The sequence below is a fragment of the Ochotona princeps genome, chromosome 2 (genome assembly GCF_030435755.1).
Source record: "Ochotona princeps isolate mOchPri1 chromosome 2, mOchPri1.hap1, whole genome shotgun sequence".
NCBI lineage: Eukaryota > Metazoa > Chordata > Mammalia > Lagomorpha > Ochotonidae > Ochotona > Ochotona princeps.
Genome location: NC_080833.1, coordinates 40,139,611 through 40,161,092, shown reverse-complemented (window position 1 = coordinate 40,161,092; position 21,482 = coordinate 40,139,611). Strand labels below are relative to the sequence as shown.

General features: G+C 40.8%; 1 protein-coding gene across 2 annotated transcripts in view; it reads left to right on the top strand.

Annotated features, from left to right (window-relative positions):
- Positions 1-21,482, top strand: part of FAF1 (Fas associated factor 1) — a 387,381-nt gene that overhangs the window by 340,102 nt on the left and 25,797 nt on the right. For both annotated transcript variants that reach the window (XM_004588662.3, XM_058681408.1), the window contains one exon: positions 5,274-5,489. In XM_004588662.3, the coding sequence (XP_004588719.2) occupies positions 5,274-5,489 (216 nt within the window). The remainder of the gene's footprint in view (positions 1-5,273; positions 5,490-21,482) is intronic.

Genomic DNA, 21,482 nt, shown 5'->3' with positions numbered 1-21,482 from the left:
TCAGCATCCAATATGAGTACCTGTTCGTGTTCTGGCTGTCCCAGTCTCTGCTAATGTTGTGGGAAAAGAAGTGTAAGATGGCCTAGCATGTAGACCCTGCTGCTCATGTGTCCTGGCTTTGACCTGGCTCAGCCTTCATAGTTGTAGATATCTGGGGAGTGAGCTCCCTCTCTGTGTTAAAAAATATCTGTATTAACACACACACACACAATACCTTTTAATATCCTTTATTTCTAATCTTATATCACAAGAAAATTTAATTCAGAATAATTCATAGAAATAAATGAAAAAGTTAAGCCTACTAAACCTGTGAAATAAAACAGAAAATCCTTATGACCTTGAGTTTGACAAAACATTTTCAGCGGTCAAACTAAAAGCATAAGTCATAAATTAACAAATCTTTAAGGTAATCTTCAGCAAAATTATGAACTTTTGCTATTTGAAAGACTGTTAGGAAATTGAAGGCAGAAACCATGGTCAAGGAAAAAATCATGTATCTGATATCCAGAATATGTAAAGAACTCTCAAGGAAAGGAAAACCACCAGAGTTTTGAAATGGGCAAAATAGAGGCAGTGGATTAAGCATCTGTTTATGATGCCAGTAATCCAGTGAGTTCCCTGCTAATAAGCTTGGAAAAGCAGCAGAAAATGGCCCAAACACTTGGGCTCCTACCACTTACATGGGCGACTGATTTTCAAGTTCCTGCCTTTGGCCTGGCCCAGCCCCAACCCTTGAAGATCTCTCCCTATCTCTCTATCTCTCTGTCTGTCTCAGTGTGTGTCTTACTCTGTCATTCTACCTTTCAAATAAAATGAACAAAATATTTGGACCAATATTTCACCAAAGAAAACATGGAAAGCAAATAAATACATCAAAACACAATCATTAATCATAAAGGAAATGCAAGATAACATCACAATAGATGCACACTATTTGGAATGGCCTCTTATAAAACATACATACTTTTTTTTTGAAAAGCAGTTAATGGGGGCCCAATGCGGTGGCCTAGTGGCTAAAGTCCTTGTCTTGAGCTCCCCGGGATCCCATATGGGTGCCGGTTCTAATCTCGGCAGCTCCACTTCCCATCCAGCTCCCTGCCTGTGGCCTGGGAAAGCAGTCGAGGACAGCCCAAAGCCTTGGGACCCTGCACCCGCGAGGGAGATCCGGAAGAAGTTCCTGGCTCCTGGCTTTGGATTGGAGCGCACACTGGCCATTGCAGTCACTTGGGGAGTGAATCATCGGACGGAAGATCTTCCTCTCTGTCTCTCCTCCTCTCTGTATATCTGACTTCAGAGGAAAAAAAAAGAAGAAGAAGAAGAAGAAAGGCAGTTAAGGGAGAGAGGAGGACAAAGAGAATCTTCGATTTGTTGGTTTGTTCCCCAAGTGGCTGCAATGCCCAGGACTTGCCCAGGCCAAGGCCAGGGTCTTTTTGTTGTTGTTGTTAAGATTTATTTATTTTTATTACAAAGTCAAATATACAGAAAGGAGGAGAGGCAGAGAGAAGATCTGTCCGATGATTCACTTGCCAAGTGAGCCGCAGTGGCCAGTGCTGCGCCGATCCAAAGCTGGGAGCCAGGAATCTCTTCCGGGTCTCCCACACGGGTGCAGGGTCCCAAAGCTTTGGGCCATTCTCAACTGCTTTCCCAGGCCACAAGCAGCGAGCTGGATGGGAAGTGGAGCAGCCGGGATTAGAACCGGTGCCTATATGGGATCCCAGTGCGTTCAAGGCAAGGACTTTAGCCACCAGGCCGCAGCGCCGGGTCCAAGGCCAGGGTCTTGAGTTTCCACATGTGTTCAGGGCCTAAGCATTTGGGCCATCTTCCATTACTTTTCACAGGCACATTAGCAGGAAGCTGGATTGGAAGTGAATGTGTGCATTTTCAAGAGTGAATCTGTATTATACAACCGAATCACCCAGTCTGCTTTGTTTCTGGTCCTCTACTTCCAGCCCTCTTCCCTTTGCCCATTCTGTTCTGGCCACATTGAGTTGCTTACCAGATACCAGGATGTTAGCATCTTCTGTGACTCCTGTCTAAATCAAAATGCCCATGTTGCTCCCTCTCTCCTTTAGGCTTTTTAATACTGAAGATTGCAATATTTAAAATTGTATCTCTCCCTTCTCCAACATTTCCTGTACTCATTCCACAGTACTCATTGGTATGTGACAACTATGTATTTTCCTTAATCCTTGTTTTATTTGATCCACATCCTATGAAAATACAGGGTCCGTGTCAGCAAAATTAGAATTTTTTCATTATCTAGAACCAAATTTGACATAGAAAATACTCAGTAAAAATTTATGGAGTTATGCAGTTTTAGCACATATTTAGCACTTGTTAAACAGCTATTTAACTGTATTTAGTATGTGCTCATAGAAACTCAGAGACTAGTGTGTGTGCATGTATTGTATGTGTGGGTGTGTGTTTTTAGGCCAGTCTTTGATCGTCATTGTAAGTGATGTAAATGTATTATTACTATTCTTTTTGTTTAAAAGAAAATTGTGTGTGAACAGTCTTTTGAGTATCTTTGTCAATGCCTAAATATCAGACAGAGTCCCTGTTTCTGATTCCTCGGGTGTGAATGCTTAAATATTCGTGTATTTTTTTGTTTAAAAAAGGAAAAGAAACACTAGGGATCAGTTCATATTTCTAACTTATACCATATTCCTAACTTTATTGTAAATGTAAACTAATTCAAATAAAAAACTGTTTGTTGAGCAAATCAAATCAAGCTTAACAAAATGGTGTTTACTGTGACTGTTATCTGAGAATACGGGCCCTTTGTGTCATTCTTTTACAACAGTGTTTGCTTACACAAGGCCTTTATTTTTAACTATCATGTTTGAAACTAAACTACTGGTGTATTTTTGTCCATCTTCGTGGTGAATCTGTTGGGTATTCAAATCCCAGGGTTGCTGACTTACCTAATGTGTCCTCATTATTTTCTACATTGATTGATTGGTGTGCAATATGTAAGGAAGATATACTGGAACAAAGCCCCAGACTACATACATAGAGTAACACAAACTGCACATTGAATGAAGCAATGAACTACTGTTGTTTATTCTTCTTTTATATTATTGGTTGAGTTCAAATAATAATGTAGCATCTGTTGTTATACTATGAAGGGAAAGGTCAAAATAGAAAGCATATAGACAGTTGGATTAAAGGAAAATAGGAAAACCAGGAAATATTACATTAACTTTTGCTTTTAAAAGTAGATCCAAAGCAATAATCATAACAATAGTGACATCTCCAACAACTGTCATCTGTTGATCACAGTGTTACATACAGCATAAGAATTGATCCTAGGCATTTGTCATTGATCAAGTGCTGACCGTTAGTGCTTGTTAAATGTTTTAAAAACATTGCAAGGAGAAGATGTTTGTGCAGCTGCGAAGCCACCACATAGGAAACCCTCATCCTGTATCCCAGTACCTGGGTTTGAGTCCCAGCTCCACTTTGAATTCCAACTTCTTACTAATGCAAACACTTGGTAAAGGCCCAAGTGCTTGGATCCCAGCCACCCATGTGGGAGAACTGGATAAGATCCAGGATCCAGGGTCCAGGCTTTAGCTAAAGTAAAGCACGCTAATTAATGTCAGACTTCTTTTCCTCACAACCTTCCCAACTGCTAGAGACAAAGAAAAATAAGATTTTAGTGGATTTCTATCATTGATTCCATTGCGGGCAGGAACTTCATATACCTTATAAACTTTTAAAATAGGTATTTGTTTATTTGAAAGTCAGAATTACAAAAGGAAAGACAGAGAATGATCTTCTATCTGCCATTTTTACTCCCCAGATGGCCACAATGGCCAGACTTTGGCCAGACAGAAGCCAAGAATTTCATTTAGAGTTCCCATGGGGTTGCAAAGGCCCAAGCTCTTGGACCATCTTCTGCTTTTCCAGGCACCGTAGCAAGGAGTTGTGTCAGAAGTAGAGCAACCAGGACATCAGTTGGTGCCTGTATGGGATGCCAGAATCACAGGTGGCATCTTTACCTACAGTGTCTCTACCACAGCCTTCTAATAAACTTCTAACTTCCTTACAGTGAAAGTATGCAGTACTTCAGATTGAGACCTAAGAAACTAGAGTTCAAGCCTAATGATAGCCATGAGATCTCTCAACACTTTACCTGACCTTTTTGAGCTGATATTCACATTGTAAAATAAGGGTTTGGTCTTAGGTCCAAAAAGCTATCCTAAGATGACCAAATCCCATAGCAAGTTAGTGGCAAAGCTGCAAAGAGAACAGTAGTCACCTGCTTCCAGTAAACCTTATATTTGAATTTCTGTTCCAATTTTTTTTAAAAGATTTATTTTTATTACAAAGTCAGATATACAGAGAGGAGGAGAGACAGAGAGGAAGATCTTCCGTCCGATGATTCACTCCCCAAGTGAGCCGCAACGGGCCGGTACACGCTTATCCGAAGCCGGGAACCAGGAACCTCTTCCAGGTCTCCCACACAGGTGCAGTGTCCCAAAGCCTTGGGCCGTCCTTGACTGCTTTCCCAGGCCACAAGCAGGGAGCTGGATGGGAAGTGGAGCTGCCAGGATTAGAACCGGCACCCATATGGGATCCCGGGGCGTTCAAGGCGAGGACTTTAGCCGCTAGGCCACGCTGCCGGGCCCCCTGTTCCAATTTTTTAACTTCTACTGAGGTGAAATACATATTCAAAAAACCTGATATTTTAAAATGTGCAATTCCAGTGGCATTCCCTGTATTTATTTTCACTGTATTGGCCAACCATCACCACTCGCTCAAAATTTTCACCACCCTAGACAGAGTCTGCGTTCCATTTCAACATTAACATATTATCCAAAATTCGAGAAACTCTTCAGTTTTTTTCCACCTGGTATGTCTTCAATATAAATGTGTGTGTGTATCTTTCATAAGCACTTTGAAAGGACTTAATTAATACTCTAGAAAAGAAGCAGTTGGGTATTTCATATCTATTTCCTTGATCACAATTATTTAAGTCCTTTTGTTTTAAAAAATGGCCTTTCTTTTTGATGTAGTTGCCTATCAGTTTAATAATATGTGTCATCAAGATGGGATTTGTTTTAATTAACTACTTGTTGGGCTAATATTAAGAAAATGAAAAATACAATTCTGTTGAGCATTTGGCTTGGTTAATAAGTGGAGCAGTGACTTTTTGATGAGTTCTAGAAAGAAGTAGCTTGGAGCTTTTTTTTTTCCACATTTCCCTACCTCCTGAGGATCATCTATTGCACCTTAATACCTGTTTTGTTTGTTTGTTTCTTACTTAGGCCATCCGGCTTTCCTTAGAGCAAGCCCTGCCTCCAGAGCCAAAGGAAGAAAATGCTGAGCCTGTGAGCAAACTTCGGATCCGGACCCCCAGTGGCGAATTCCTAGAGCGTCGTTTCCTGGCCAGCAATAAGCTCCAGATTGTCTTTGATTTCGTAGCTTCCAAAGGATTTCCATGGGATGAGTTCAAGTTACTGAGCACCTTTCCTAGGAGAGATGTAAGTTGTTATACCCACCTTTAAAAAGCATGTGTTAATGCAAAAATATCCCATTTGTATAAAATGCTTCAACGAAAGTTGCACAGTCCAGTCCAGTGCAGCATACTCAGGAATCTTCTTTTTCTGTACCTTTTTCTCTCTTCTACTTTTGTAGAATATGTGGCTTTCCAGATGTATTTCTAGTATCCTATGTAAGTGTTAGATAATTCTTCCTTTCTAATAGCCCAGCTGTTTTCCCCTCTTCTGGCATTTACACAGGCTTACCTGAGGTTTCATCTTTGTATCCTCAGAATGTATCTGAGAGTTATATCCTCTACAAGTTAATAGTGAATGAAGATTGATAATTGTAGGTTCACTAAGTTCAAGTAATACTTATCAATAGTTGTGATTTGCTAGTTTTACTAGCTTGGGATATCAGGGGTGGTAACCTGTTTTCGCTGTGTACCTCTGTTTCAGCCAGGTGATTGTCTTTTGTATGTAGATCTACAATTAGGTAGATTCATTAATTAAGTGATTGGGTCCAGAAAGTGTTGATTGCCTTCTCATTCTAGGGAGCCAAGAGGCTCTACATTTAATCCTTTATTACCAAATTTGTTGGCAGCCTAAATGAAGACTGTCAAATTTATGAATTGTTGAAATTAAGATTCAAGAAAATTTTGAGATACTGAATATATAGATAAAATGAAATTGTTGAAATTTTACAGTAATATGTAGAGAGAGCTCTTTACCAGAGATTATAGCTGAATTAACCTGCATTAATATGTGTTATAACTACTATGCACTTTTTAGAGCACAGTTTCAGTAAAAGACTTATACCTTACTAAAAACTACACCTGGAGAGTTCTTGGGCTTTGTGCTAAAATAGGAAGCCTAAAGAAACTGCATGTCTAGAGCAGATCTGGTAGGAGTGTGAGAGAGCTAGGAATCACAGCATTTGAGAGACATTTCTTCAAGGGAAGCAAAGCCCATGGGGATGTGGTTGCTTCATTTACTTAAAGGCCTGCCACACAGTAAAGGATTCTGACTGTGCGACTCTTGGGACAGAACTGGCACCAGTGAGTTGAGAGTTAAAAGAGGCAAATTTTGGCTTAATATATGAAAACATTTTCTGAAAGTACTTGTGAAATACTTTCCCCATCATTGGAGATAATCAGTTATTTGTCCCAATAATAGATACACATTGAAATGCTTCTGTTCCTGCTTTGCATAGGATGGTATGTATAATTAGCTTAACTATAAGATGTGTAGTCAGTCTTCATATTCTGTGATTCCATCATCATCTTGATCTGCTAACTTAGACATTGCCTGACGTAACAAAGTCAAGAAGATGGTTATGGCTCATGTAAATCCCTCAAACTGGCTGTCAGAGTCACAGGTACAGAAACCAATGATATTACTTGAGTGTCACTGATCAGCCACAGCGCCCCTCTGGGAGGAATGAGAGGCCTATCATTCGCTTGGCTCTTGGCCTGGTTGACCTTGATGGACTCCGGTTACTGCTCCAACCTGTTCCCCATCATTTTACAGAGGGTACACAGAAATGCAACAGGAACACATATATACACATGTTCTTGCCACATAGGTAGATAAAAAATTACATTAAATTTTATCACTGAAGTTCAACTCTATAAACATTTAAATATCTAGAAAAAAACCATTATCAAAGTATATTAAATCAAACAATACTAAAGATTGGCCTGAGTATTATTTGTGTTCTCTGGTGAACCTGTTACCTTGGAGAACATAAAAATTTCAATGCTAAATTAGTTCTTCTCAGCTCTGGATTTTAAGTCAGTCCCCCTTTGGTGCCTGAATTATAAAATAAAAGTACTGAAATAAAAAGTCTAAATATTTTCCTGGGTTTTAAAATTAAACTTTATTAACTTTATGCTTTATTTTCCTTCATGTTAATTTTTTTAAGTTTTTGTTTGTTTGGGAAGGAAGATTTACAGAGCAAAGTAGAAACAAAGATAAAGATGTTTCATCTGTTGGTTCACTCCCCAATTGGCCACAATGGCCGGCGCTGAGCTGATCCGAAGCCAGGAGCAAGATCTTCTTCCAGATCTCCCATATGGATGCAGGGTCCCAAGGCTTTGGGCTATCCTCTACTGCTTTCCCAGGCTACAAGCAGGGAACAGGAAGGAAAGTGGAGCAGCCAGGATACAAACTGGCACCCATATGGGATCCCAGTACATGCAAGGTGAAAACATTAGCCACTAGGCTACTGTGCTGGGACCTTTCAAGTTAATTTCTATGCCTGATTACTGAAAGGGCCCAAGAAGCAAATCTCTAAAGAAGCTAGCTTTGGGGCCTAGCAAGATAACCTAGTGGCTAAATCCTCACCTTGCATGCAGCAGGATCTCATGTGGGCACTGATTCGTGTACCAGCTGTTCCACTTCCTGTCCAGCTCACTGCTTGTGGCCTGGGAAAGCAGTAAAGGGTGGCGCAAAGCCTTGGGATCCTGCACTCACATGGGAGACCCAGAGGAAGTTCCTGGCTCCTGACTTTGAATCAGCTCAGCTCTGGTCATTGCAGCCACTTGGGAAATGAATCAATGGACCAAAGATCTTTCTCTCTGTCTCCTTTTCTCTCTTTTTATCTGCCTTTTCAATAAAAATAATCATTTTTTTTTAAAAAAAGCTATGTTTTATTTGTCTTATCAATATTAGCAGCCTCATCCCCCAGGGTTAATCTGTGAAGTATGGAAAGTTGCTGAACTATGACATGAAATGCAAAGCTCTTTGTGGGCCACTGCCTGTCTGCCTTAAATTCTACTGAGTAGGTTTGTAGCCCTTTCAGTGCAGATTAACCCTAAGAACAGAGTTAGTCTTAGAGTCAATTTATTTCTGATGTAACCCTCTATCACCTTTTGTTTTAGACTGCTGATGTAAACTATCCAATCTGATTAACCTTCTCTTCCTTGTTGTGTCTGACCACATTACTACCTCCATCCCCATTCGACTTTCGATTTAGACAAGGTTAATCCCAGTTCCTCAGAGAAAAAGGAAACCAGGCAACTTACTCCTATAGGAGAAATCAGGAGCCTCTAACACCCGTTAGTGGTGGATTTTATGGTCGTTGGTCAACCTTAAACCCTCTCTCACAAAGTGATCATTCTCTCTTACTTGAAACTCTTTAGTGACCTTAGAGTATTTATAGATCTCTTGCAGTGTTTTCAGAACCTACAGTCTGTTCCATTCCTGCCATTATTACTTACTTTTCATCACCAGGGGATTCATTATTGATGAGACACAAAAGGCTCTTTTGCCTCTGCGCTTTTATACATTCTCTCTTCTTTGATTATTCATCCTCCTCATTCTTCTTGTTTAAATTCATGTTTTGTTTTCAGATTTATTTTTTAATTTTTATTGGAAAGGAGATTTACAGAAAGAGAGAGAACTTGCAACTTCTACCCACTGGTTCACTCCTCCAATGGCCATAAGAGCCAGGAGTTTCTTCTGGGACTCCTGTATAAGTACAGGATCCCAAGGTTTTTGACCATCTTCTACTGATTTCCCAGGCCATCAGCAGGGATCAGAATGAGAGGTGGAGCAGCCAGGACATGAACCAGTATGTATATGGGATCTGGGTACTTGCAGTCAGAGGATTAGCCAGTTGAGCTATCGGCCAGCCCCGTATTTTAATTATTGTAACTGTTTATTTGAAACACAGTTTTGTTTTGTTTTGTTTAAGTTTTTCTTGCTTTAATACTATTTATGGTAAACACATACATACAACTTATTTCATTTGTAATTTCACTGCAAACTTCATATACAAAAGAAGCAAAAAGGTACACATAAGAAATTCATGTTGACCACAGTGAAACACAGTTTTATAGGAAAAGGCAGTTCTGTTATCTGCTGGTTCACTTTTCAATGGCCATAGCACTTGGTGCTGGGTCTGACTGAAGCTAGGAGCCTGGAACTCCATCCAGGTCTCTGTCCTTGATGGCAGGGGACCAACCACTTGTGATATCTTCCATAGCTTTCCCAGGTGCATTAGCAAGGAAATGGGTCAGAAGTGGAGCTGCTACAACTCAAACCAGTGCATATGTATGAAATGCTGGCAGTGGCTTAATCCATTACTCCACAACATTGAACCCTAAATTCATCTTTTAATGCCTAACTGAAATGTTATCCCTTTTGTGCAGCCCTCCCTTTTCTTCCAAGCTCCTAACTAGGGACCATTGCTGTTTGTGTATTCCTCTCTCATAGTGTTGCATTATTGTTCTGTAAAGCTTTCCAGAGCTTCATATGTTCAAGTCTACCTCCTCTGCAGTTACCAGCAAAGTACCTAGTGTGTAGGCATTTAGTTAACTGTTGTTGAATTTTAACAGTGACTAACCTCAGGGTCCCCTAAATCTCTGATTCCAGAAGAAGTGAGGCTCTTCCTGATGAGAACAGGTGTTGTAGGCCCACCCAGATTCTAGTCCTAAACCCAGAAAGCCCACCCAAGACTCCTTAGGCCTCTCAGACCTGGGTATTCTCTGCTCTTGCAATTTGAAGAACTGCTGTTTTTGCAAGGCTATTCTGTATCAGCCATCTGTGTCTGCAAGGATTAGGATCTAATTTGTAAAAGTCATCTTAAATTACAGGCAAACTAAAGACTGTTAAAAAACACATCTTAAAACTTTGCTCCTTTAATAACAAATAATATAAGACTTAACTCTAGGAGTCTTATTGTGTCTTTAGGCTTTATTCCATGTAGCAGAGATGGGTTTCTCACCAGAGGACCTACTAAATGTTCTTCTGCACCCCTGCTCTCCACCAAAACAATCCTTCATGTTAAGATTTCCCAGCTGTCCAACTATTTACCAAGTGTCTGCTGGGTAAACTTCACTGCAGGATGACTAAAATAGCAAATACCAGCCTTTCCTGAGAAAGCTGGTTGTCAAGTTGCTAGGAACATTTAGTTACTTGTTTTCAGGGGGGGGGTGTTTGTTTTTCTTTTTTCATTTTGCTAATAATGGTTACCAATAGAAAGAATACTGTGTCTCTCTCCTGCCCCCCAACCCAGTTTAGGTGACTAAGCTCTGCCTCTTTGACATACTAGAATTGTATGAACACCAGTGTTCCATTGGCTTTACTTGAGCCTTACACAAGGAGTCCTAAAAACTTTGTAGTGACAATCCTACCACTAGTCACCTTGTCTTAGAGATTTCTGCCAGGTGTAAACAAGGTAGACCCATTGTTACTTTCCCAGTCATACTCCAAAATGCTGGAGTTATATTGTTGGCTGGTAAGGAAGCAGAAGAAATGATTCAAGCCTGCCTTCATGATGAGGGGTGGTGGGACATGCTGGGGACATCTTTTTGGTTGAGGAAGGTGGGAGCTTGAATGTAGGAAACCACTGACAAGCCAAATTCTTACGGTTGTGATGGGAGGGGGCGAGGAGCAGGGCACAGAGGGGCTAGGAATCGGTCAAGCCAGTATAGTGTTGTCATGCCTGCTAGTTTTTCTGGGGAAGTAAGCAGCTAGCTTGGAGGTGAAGGAGCTGGAACTCGAACAGGTGCTCGTGTGGCATGGTAGCACTGCAGCAGCAATTAAACCCACTGGGCCACAGTACCAGCCCTCAAGAATGCCTTCTCCCATATTGCCATCGTACACGATCAACATCTCTTTCTTTGAAATGTTGGCTGTCTAATAGGTTGCAGTTCTGGCAGAGCCTTTTGTTAGAGTCTGTATTGGGTAATCATGCATGAGAGCCCTTCATAACCTCCAAGCTTTACTTACTTTTGTTAAAAGCTAGCACAAGAAACTCCATCTTAATTCTAGTAATGTTAATATCCCCATCTTGTGATCAAAATACAGAAAACAGAGGATGGAAGATATCTCTCTCTCTGTCTCCTCTCTCTGTAAATCTGCCTTTCCAATAAAATAAATAAATCTTGAAAAAATTATCAATTAACCAACTTAATCATACACAATTTAGATGCAAAACAATCTGTTTATACACAAAGTTGTTACACACAAAAATATTTACACAAAATAGTCTCTTATGGATGATTGATTAATGAATTACATCACAAGGTCTTATAACAAAAAGGGTATAAGTAATTAAGAAGTGCAATAAGGTAGAATTCACAGGAAGAATACTTAGATTTGATATATTAGGCAAACATAAGATATCTGACCTTTTGGGGTTGGCTCATTTCCCCTAACATAATGGTCTCCAGTTCAGCCCATTTGACTATAGACAATTGTATTTCATTTTTTTAAATAGCTGAGTAGTGTTCCCCAGAATAGATGAACCACAATTTCTTTACCCAGTCCCCTGTTGATGGGCATTTAGGTTGCTTCCATGTTTTTGTGATTATTGATTGTGCTGCAATGAACATAGGGGCACGTTGCTTTCTAATGTAACAAGTCTTTTGGATAAATTCCTAGAAGTGATATTACTGGGTCATATGGTGGGTAGATTTTCAGATGCCTAAGTATTCTCCATACTGACTTCCATAGTGGCTGCACAAGCCTGCAATCCCACCAGCAGCGGGGTAGGGTTCCTTTTTCCCTGCAACCTCACCAGTAGGTGTTGTTGGTAGTTTGTAAAACAATTTTTATAGAATTGTACACATAATAATTCCAGAGAAGCCTTGAATTTGTCACTCAGCAACCATTTGTGAAATATGTTTATTGATGGACCTTGTGACTAAAGTCCTCTCCTTACACACACCGGGATCCCATGTGGGCACTGGTTTATGTCCCAGTGGCCCTACTTCCCATCCAGTTCCTGCTTGTGGCCTGGGAAAGCAGTTGAGGACAGCCCAAAGCCTTGGGACCCTTTACCCGCGTGGGAGATCCTGAGGAGGCTCCAGGCTTCTGGCTTCAGAATGGATCAGCTCCATCCATCACAGCCATTTGGGGAGTCAGTCAGCAAATGGAGGGTCTTGCTCTCTGTCTCTCCTCCTCTCTGTATATCTGACTTTCCAATAAAAATAAATGAATCCTTTTAAAAAAATATGTTTATTGATAAATTCAATCGTATTAACTTTTTCTGTTTCTTTAGTTTTAACATGCTTAAGTCACTCCATAAACCCGTTGTTGTGGGGTGAATGGTTAGCCTAGCAGTTAAGATTTCTGTGTCCTTCATCAAGTACCTGGGTTCAATTCCTAGCTCCTAACTCCGGCTACTTGCCTAAGTGTGCAATGTGTGTGTATGCACAAACCTTGTGTTTTTGTTTAAAGATTTTATATATTTATTTATTTGAAACAGCGATAGATTCAGGCCTCCAAAGTAACAGTCACACATTAGCAAAGAGCTGGGTCAAAAATGAAGCAGTTAAAACTCAAATCAACACTTTGATATTGGGTACTATCATGACAGACAACAGCTTGATCCACTGTGTCCCACTGCTGGTGTTTTAGGAGGAGAAAGGCGTTTTATTGCTGGCCAGCTGGGAGGCAGAATCTGTCTACCTCCCTCACAGAGCTGGGGTGGGGATTCTTGAGGAAAACTTTATGATTCAAGTACGAGGGAGCTCGGATGCAGAAATGCTGGCTAGGCAAGTTCTGATCAAAATGGTTTGGAATCAATCAGACAGCAGAGTTATCATGGCCCATTTACAGGCTTTTCCTGGAAAAGTTGATGATCAATGACATTGTCGATATGCTTCAGTCTTCTTCTTTGTTTATCCTCCAATTCTTTCCCTTTCTGCTTTCCTTTTTTCTTTCTTTTGCCTGCTCATATCTACATCACTTAGAGGAGTTCCACATACAAATGGTAAATAACTAATTAAGCTTCCTGTTAATGTGCCTGGGAAGGCAGCAGATGGTGGCACATGGGCGTGGGCTACTGCCACACATGTGAGATAGCCTTGTGGAAACCCTGACAACACAGCCATTAGGGGAGTGACCCAACAGTTGGAAGGTAAGATCTCTTGCTCTCTCTCTGCCTTTCAAAATATTTAAAATAACTGGAGGTACTAAGAAAAGAAGACAAGGGATAACGGATATGCTCCAGGGACTGATGGTTCATGTTCAGAAGACAAAATTGCAGAGTGGGCATTTGACATAGTGGTCAGGATGCTTGCCTCCAGAGTACCTGGATTAAAATTTTTTTAAAAGAAAGGAAAAAAAAAAAAAAGAAAGAACTATGCCTAAATCTCTTATATGGGGATAACTTTACCTCTGTTTTACAGATGGAAACTGAAACTATATATTAACCAAGATTACAAATCCAGGAAGTGGCAGATGTAGAAATATGATGGCGCTAATTTTTCCAATTGTATCTACTGCCATCAGAGAAGGATGAATTAGTAGAGCAGGTATGGTGGCTCAAGAGGCTAAACCTCTACCTGGTGGCACCATCATCTCATGTAAGTGCCAGTTTGTGTACCGGCTATTCCACTTCTGATCTAGCTCCCTGTTTATGGATTGGGAAAGCAATGGAGGATGGTTCAGTCCTTGAGACCCAGCATTCACATGGGAGACCTTGTTCCTGGTTCCTGGCTTCAAATTGGCTTAGCGCTGGCTTGTGTGGCCATTTGGGGAGTGAAACAGCAGATGGAAGATCTGTCTCTCCTCCTCTCTGTAAATCTGCCTTTCTAATGAAAATGATTAGACCTTTAAAAAGAGGTGGGGAGGTGAGTTAGCATGAGCAGAAACTGAAACCAGAATAATCAAAGATGTTTCACTTTTTTAAAGCAAGATTATAAAAATGCATCCAGGTAGGAGAAGGTTCTGGAGAGATAATTATATGTAAAGGCCACCAACGGCCTGGACTAAGTATTTTGATAAACGATTCCATGATTCTCCTGTTCCCTCTGTACGTGGACTCTTTAATGTGGGCACTTATTTCTGTTAGCTAAGTTATATTCAGAACATCATTTCTTTTTTCTGTATTTCTGTTACCTCATCATGTAGCAATAGTATCATTTTTCTTCACAGATACTTTGTGACGGGATCAAAAGTGATCACAAAAGCACTTGGTAAATGGCAGAAGGGGCCATACTGTTGATAATGCTAAGCTTTGATCCAACTCCACCTAGTAACCACTTTTTTTTTTAAGATTTATTTATTTTTATTGAAAGTCAGATTTACAGAAAGAAGGAGAGCCAGATCTTCCAACCAGTGGTTCACTCCCCAAGGGGCCACAATGACCAGAGTTGAGCCAATCTGAAATTAGATGCTAGGAGCTTCTTCCTAGTCTTCCACAGTGAGTGCAGGGTCCCAAGGCCTTGGACCATCCTCTACTGCTTTCCCAGGCCACAAGCCGGGAGCTGGATGGGAAGTGGGGCCGCCAGGATATGAACTGGTTCCCATATGCAATCCCAGCATATGCAAGCCGAGGACTTTAGCCACTAGGCTACCACATCAGGCCCCAAAGAACCACTTTTGACCTGTCTGTAGCCTTTTAAAAATTTTATAGTTGCATTCTTTATTGTTAATATAAAGGTGACCTGTAATTTGTCACCTTGCATTATAACAGACGCTTCCTTAGAAGAAAGACCTGTTTTTATTGTGGTCCTTTTACTGCAGGATTTGTCCCAAGCCTTTGCTTAGAACAGAGAGAGAGAGAGCATGTTAACATTAGGAGCCAGTTAACGGGGAGCTTGGGCACATCACGTACCCTCTCTAAACTGGTCCTTTCATCTGTGGCCATCTGGGGACTGAACCAACAGAGAAGACCTCTGTCTCTGTCTCTCTAAGAACAAAAGAGGAAAGTTTATAGCAAATTAGTGCCTACTTCAAGAAATTGGAAAGGTGTCAAATAAATGATCTAACAGTGCATCTCAAGGACCTAGAAAAATAAGAACAAACAAACCCCAAAATTAGGAGGAAAGAAATAATGAAGTGTAGAGCAGGAATAAACAAAATGGGAACTTTTAAAAACATACAAAAGAGCAGTGAAATGAAGAGCTGTTTTGGGGAGGGGACAGGTTTTAGGGGAAAAAAAAGACCAAAATTGAAGCCATTGACCCAACTAACGGAAAAAAAAAGAACAAAGACAAATTAATAAAATCAAGATGAGAAAGGAACTGTTACAATGGAAACACAGAAATAAAAAGAATCAGCAGGAATTAATACGTACAGCCATATACCCACAAATTGGAAAATCTAGACAAAATGAATGTATTCTGGACACATATACTTACCAAAATCGAGGCATGAAGAACAGAAAATCTAAATAGACCAATAACTAAGGTAGAGATTGAATTAATCCGAAAGACTACTCCAGCAAAGAAAAGCCCATGTCCTGATAGTGTCGCTACTGAGTTCTAATAAACTTTTAAAGAAAACTAATTCTATTTTTTAAACTACTCAAAACAAATGAAAGGGAGGAAATTCTCCCGAATTCCTTCTGTGTAGCCAACATCACCTTAATTTCAAAACTGGAAAAAGATGCAAAAAAGAAGGAGAACTATCATCCAATATTCATTATGATCATAGATGCAGAAATCTTGAACAAAATCCTAGCTAGGGGCCTAGTATGATGACTTAATTGGATAATCCTCCACTTCTCAGCACCAGAATCTGATATGGACACCAGTTCATGTCCCAGCTGCTTGACTTTCTATCCAGCTTCCCTGTTTATGGGCTGAGAAAGCAACGGAGAGAGGCCCAGAGTCTTGGAACCCTATGCCAAATTGGTAGACCCAGAAGAGGCTCCTGGCTTCTTCCACCCCCAGACGTGGCCCACACTTACGGCAATGGGTACTGCAACCTGATCTGACCTGGCCTTTCCCCAGCTCCAGCTGTTGCACTCACCAGTGGGAGTGTAGCCTAGCAGGGTAATTTCCCAAGTTTCCGTACCAGGCCTACTCCTAGCCCCAAATCTGGTATATGCTAGTGGGTGCAGAAGCCCAGCCTGGCATGTCCCGCCATAGTCCTGGCACTCATCAGCACTCAACATTTTAAATTCAACTGAAAATGTTGCTATTTGTTTCAATTCATAGAACATTTTTTATTATATTGTATTTTAACTGGCGCTGTGGTGTAGTACACTAAGCCTCTGCTTGTGATGCTGGCATCCAGTATGAATGCAAATTCATTTCTCATTTGCTCCACTTCTGATCCAGCTTCCTGCTTATGACCTGTGAAAGCAGTGGAGGATGATCCAAAGTTTTTGATGCTTGTATCCACATAGGAGACTCAGAAACAGCTCCTGGATCCTGGATCCTGGCTTCAAGTCAACTTAACTGCAGCCATTGTAGCCAAGTGGGGAGTGAACTAGCAGATTAACAATTTCTGTGTCTCTCCTTCTCTGTAAATCTGTCTTTTCAATAAAAAAAAACAAGTCTGTTTAAAAAAAAAAGGAAAAAAAAAAAAACCTAGCTATTGAAATCCAGCATGCATCATAAAGATCGTGTACCTGGACCTAGTGGAAGTTATCCCTGGAATACAGGGATGATTCAAAAGATGCAAATGAATAAATGTGATACATTACATTAAAAAATGAAGAAAAAAGTTGTATGATTATCTCAATAAATGCAGAGAAAGATTTAATAAAATACAATATCCTGTCATGATTTTTAAAATATTCTTAGGTAAATTAGGTATAGAAATTTCTCAGCACAATCAAAGCGCAGTGTATGACAAACTGACGGTCAGCATCATATTGCATGGAGAACAGCTTGAAAAATTTCCACTACAGTCCATAACCAAAGATGCCCACTCCGACCATTAGTATTCAATATAGTTCTGAAAGTTTTAGCCTGAGCCATTAGTCAAGAAAAGGAAATCAAGTGGATCCCAACAGGAAAGGAGGGAGACAGTTTAGCTCTGCAGATGGTTTAATCCTATTCAAAGGAAACCCAGTGAAATTAGAGACTACTGGAACTCATAAGAAAGTTTGGCAAACTTGCAGAATACAAAATCAGTACAGAAAAACCAATAGCATTGATAGGAATGAAGTGAGGTACTCGGCGGACACACACATGGCATGTGATGTGTCCTGAGGACATCTGAGGCCTTAGGATGTGTAGACCTTTGCTGGGAGGGAACAGCACAGCTCACCAACTGGGTTTGCCCCTGAGCAGGGAACTGTGTGTGCGAAGAATCCACACCATCTCCAGATGCCTTCTACTTTCCTTAAGGAAACATAGTATCTTCTTTCCACATTTCTGTTTCCATAAAATGAAGCCTGTTAGCTGGAACTGCATAAAAATGTGACCAGAGAAATCTTTCGGTTGTGTTGGTACAATTTTCTGTTGTGTTTCAAGATGAGTTGGATCTAAACTTTCCAAGAGAACAATCTCTAATGTGGAATTTGTCGTTGAAATTTTTTAAAAATTCTTTCTTTCTTTCTCTTTCTTTCTTTTCTTTCTCTCTTTCTTTCCTTCTTTCTTTCTTTCTTTCTTTTCTTTCTTTCTTCTTTCTTACTTTCTTTTTTTTTAAGATTTTTTTTTTATTCCAAAGTCAGATATACAGAGAGGAGGAAAGACAGAGAGGAAGATCCTCCGTCCGATGATTCACCCCGCAAGTGAGCGCAATGGCCAGTACTGCGCCGATCCGAAGCCAAGAACCAGGAACCTCCTCCAGGTCTCCCACGCGGGTGCAGGGTCCCAATGCATTGGGCCATCCTCGACTGCTTTTCCAGGCCACAAGCAGGGAGCTGGATGGGGAGTGGAGCTGCCGGGATTAGAACCGGCGCCCATATGGGATGCCAGGGTGTTCAAGGCGAGGACTTTAGCAGCTAGGCCACGCTGCTGGGCCCTGTCTTTGAAATTTTTATAGGAACTTGGTGAACTCTGGCTCTTACAGTCTTTTTCAGATTTCATACAGGTAGGGGAGTTAACTCTTACTGATGCCCTACTCTATACCAGTCCCTGTGCAGACACTTGAAAAAGTGTTCAGTCATTTAAACTTGTCTGAGGAGTCAATAGTATATCCATTTAGATGAGACAAGTGAATCTGAAAGACAGTACATAGTATTCCCAAGGTCACATAGATAGTAAATGACACAGTTGTGTATGCTCTTTATCCAAAACGGAAGCTTTTCTGTATAATATGTTGGAGTCCCTGAGAGTTCAGTGGTTTCTTAAGATAAATCAAAAAACTCACTATATAGGCCTATTCATCTCTTTGACTTATTACGGCAAAAGGATACAAGACAAAATCATCAATGTGAAAAGAAACCTGGGACAAAATCAAGGGGAAACAAGATATAGCCTTCCATGTGGAGTCATAGAAGATGTATTTAATTTCCCCAGTAACAGCTTAAGATAGTGCATGGGAAGTATGCCAACCAAGGAGGCTTACAGTGACTCTGGGCTATAAAGACAGTTTTCATTTTATGTGAATAATGAAAGTTTTGTTTACTTCCCAAATGCCCACAACAGCCAGAGCTGGACCAGGTCAAAACTCTAGCCTGAAACTCCATCCAGGTATTCCGTGTGGGTGGCAAGGACCCACACACTCAAGCCATCAACCTGCTGCCTGTCATCGTGTATAATGGCAGTAAGCTATAAAAGAAGCAGAGTACAGGCCAGAGCTATAGTAGGCTAAGCATCTGCCTGGGGTGCAGACAACCTACATGAGTGCCAGTTTGTGTCCCAGCTACCTTACTTTCAATCTAGCTCCGTGCTAATGGCCTAGGAAAGCAACAGAGGATGACCAAGTCCTTGGTCCTGCATCCACATGGGAGACTCAGAGGCAGCTCCTGACTCTTGGCTTAGCCCAGTTTCAGGCATTGTAGCCATCTGGGGAGTGGACCAACAGATTGAAGATCTCTGTCTCTTTTTCTCTCTAACTCTGCCTTTTATATAAAAATACATCTTTTAAAAAGCAGAGTATCTGGAACTTGAACCAAGCATTCTGATATGATGCAGGTGTCTCAAGCAGTGACTTACCTACTGTACCAAATACCCACCCCAGGACCAAGATTTTATTCAGGACTGCCCAGGCAGGTACCCTTCACCTGGCACGTATCTAGGTGCAAGACTCCCGGACGGACAATGAGTGTTCGGCATAACCCATGTTATTTGCTCAGCTTAGGTATGATGAGCACTCTTATAAGCTCTGGAAATTGTGAAGACTTCTGAAGCCCAAGTTCACAGATGCTAGCCATAGACCAGAGTTTATTTGAAAGGGGGCATAGGTTTTTGTACATAAGAGGGAAAAACCATTTATTTACAACATAACTAGAACAACACTTCATGTTTAGGAATTGTTTAGGACAAAATCCTGAGTTTAAAAAAAAAATTTTTTTCCAGTACATAACCTCCTACTCCTTTTATCTTGACCAGATAGCTAGAAAGAAACCTAGAAAAGATGAATGTGTGTTTTTAAAAACAGCAACATGAAATAGTCAGACTGTGTATCAGAAGAAAGGTAAGAAAGCTTGAGCCAAGCTTTTAATTATTCAGGTTTCTGTGAATTACAACTGACCTAAGAAGTTATACCCAAGTCAACAATAGTGAAAAGTTGATCTGCATGGAAAATTGATCTGTCAGGATTAGCAGAGGTAGTGCACCTTGTGATGTGACATCCCTCAACTTGCAGCTTTTAGCAGGAATCATATGTTAGGAATGCAGTCAGTCTAATGGACAATATGACTGGCTGCTTGAATTCAGATTGTCCCACCAATAAATCAAAGCAAATCAAAAGCAAGCTCCAGTAGTAGGTATTTAGCTGAAGGTTTAGATGACTGTTAAGTGGATACAATTTCCAGTTCTCATTTCTGACTCCTACTTCCTGTTGATGCAGACCAACCCTAGAAAACAGTGCTGATTTCTCAAGTAATTGGGCCCCTGCTACCCACTGTATTGCATTCTTGGCTTCTTCTAGCTTCAGCCCCAGCCATTGCAGACATTTGGGGATTGAGCCAATGAGTTGGAGCTCATTCTGTCTCTCAAATAAAGTTCAAAATTTGGAAAAAAAAGAAGAAGAAGTCCTTTTGTATGAGCAATTCTGTGTGACCAGACAGGACTGACAGTATCCAGGATGTTTTCACATGTTCAGGGATCCCAGAGGAGTACCCTTAATCTGCAGAAATTCCACAGTTGAAGTCCAGTGTTTGGAGCTTATGCCTTCTTTTAGCTCACCACAGCATATACCGAGGCTGAAATATGAAACTACAGACAGTTTCAGGGTTAGGGAGATCCAGACATTTAGATACCATGGATTCCAAAGTCTGAAGAGAGCAGTACCAAAGCCAGTAGTTCCAATAGTTCCATAGTCAAGTCACAGGCCAGACTACCTGAGCTCTTTTTGTCTTGTCCAAATCACCTGCCCAAAGCTATGCATATTACACTGGAAATTAGCAGCCTTTGTGGAGTGGGACTTGTTGAGGGACTCAAACATCTGGTTTTATGAGAGTTCAGAAGCAAGCCAATAATTACATTTCAAAATCCCCAAAGTGTACTTCCATCTGGAGATTCCCTCTCTTTTATAGGTGTGTCTCTTTTCCAGTGGATCCAATATGCAAAAATTTATAATTCTAGAGATTAGTTCAATTTCTAATATTCAAAAAGTTTAAATACTACCCCATTCACCAACAACAACAACAAAAAAAACCAAAGTTATTCCTCTAGAAACGGAGTATTTATATCATTTATACCGTGGGAAGGAACTTTAAGCCCTATCATGCCATCTGAAAGATGTCTAAAACCAAAGGCATCAGCATACTACTCTTTCTTCCCTTTCACTATAGCTAGCACAGCTGAAAGTAGCCAGAAAATCCAGCAAATCAACTCTCCTGAAGGTGAATCTTTTTTTTTCTCTTTTTCTCTCTTTTATTTATTTTTTTTAAGGCATCACAACCGGGAGAGAGGGAGAAACAGAGACAAATCTTTCATCCACTGCTTCATTTCCCAAATGGCTACAACAGCCAGGTCTGGGCCTGCCCAAATCCAGGAGCCAGGCATTTCATCCCTGTTCCCATTTATGAGTGGCAGGAACCAAAGTACATGAGCCATCTTCTACTGCCTTCCCAGGTACATTAGCAGAGAGCTGGATCAGAAGTGAAGCGTTCAAGACTGGAATCAATTCTCAGTTCCTCAATTCGGCATGCCACCATCACAAGCGGTTGTCTAACATGCTGTGCAACACGGG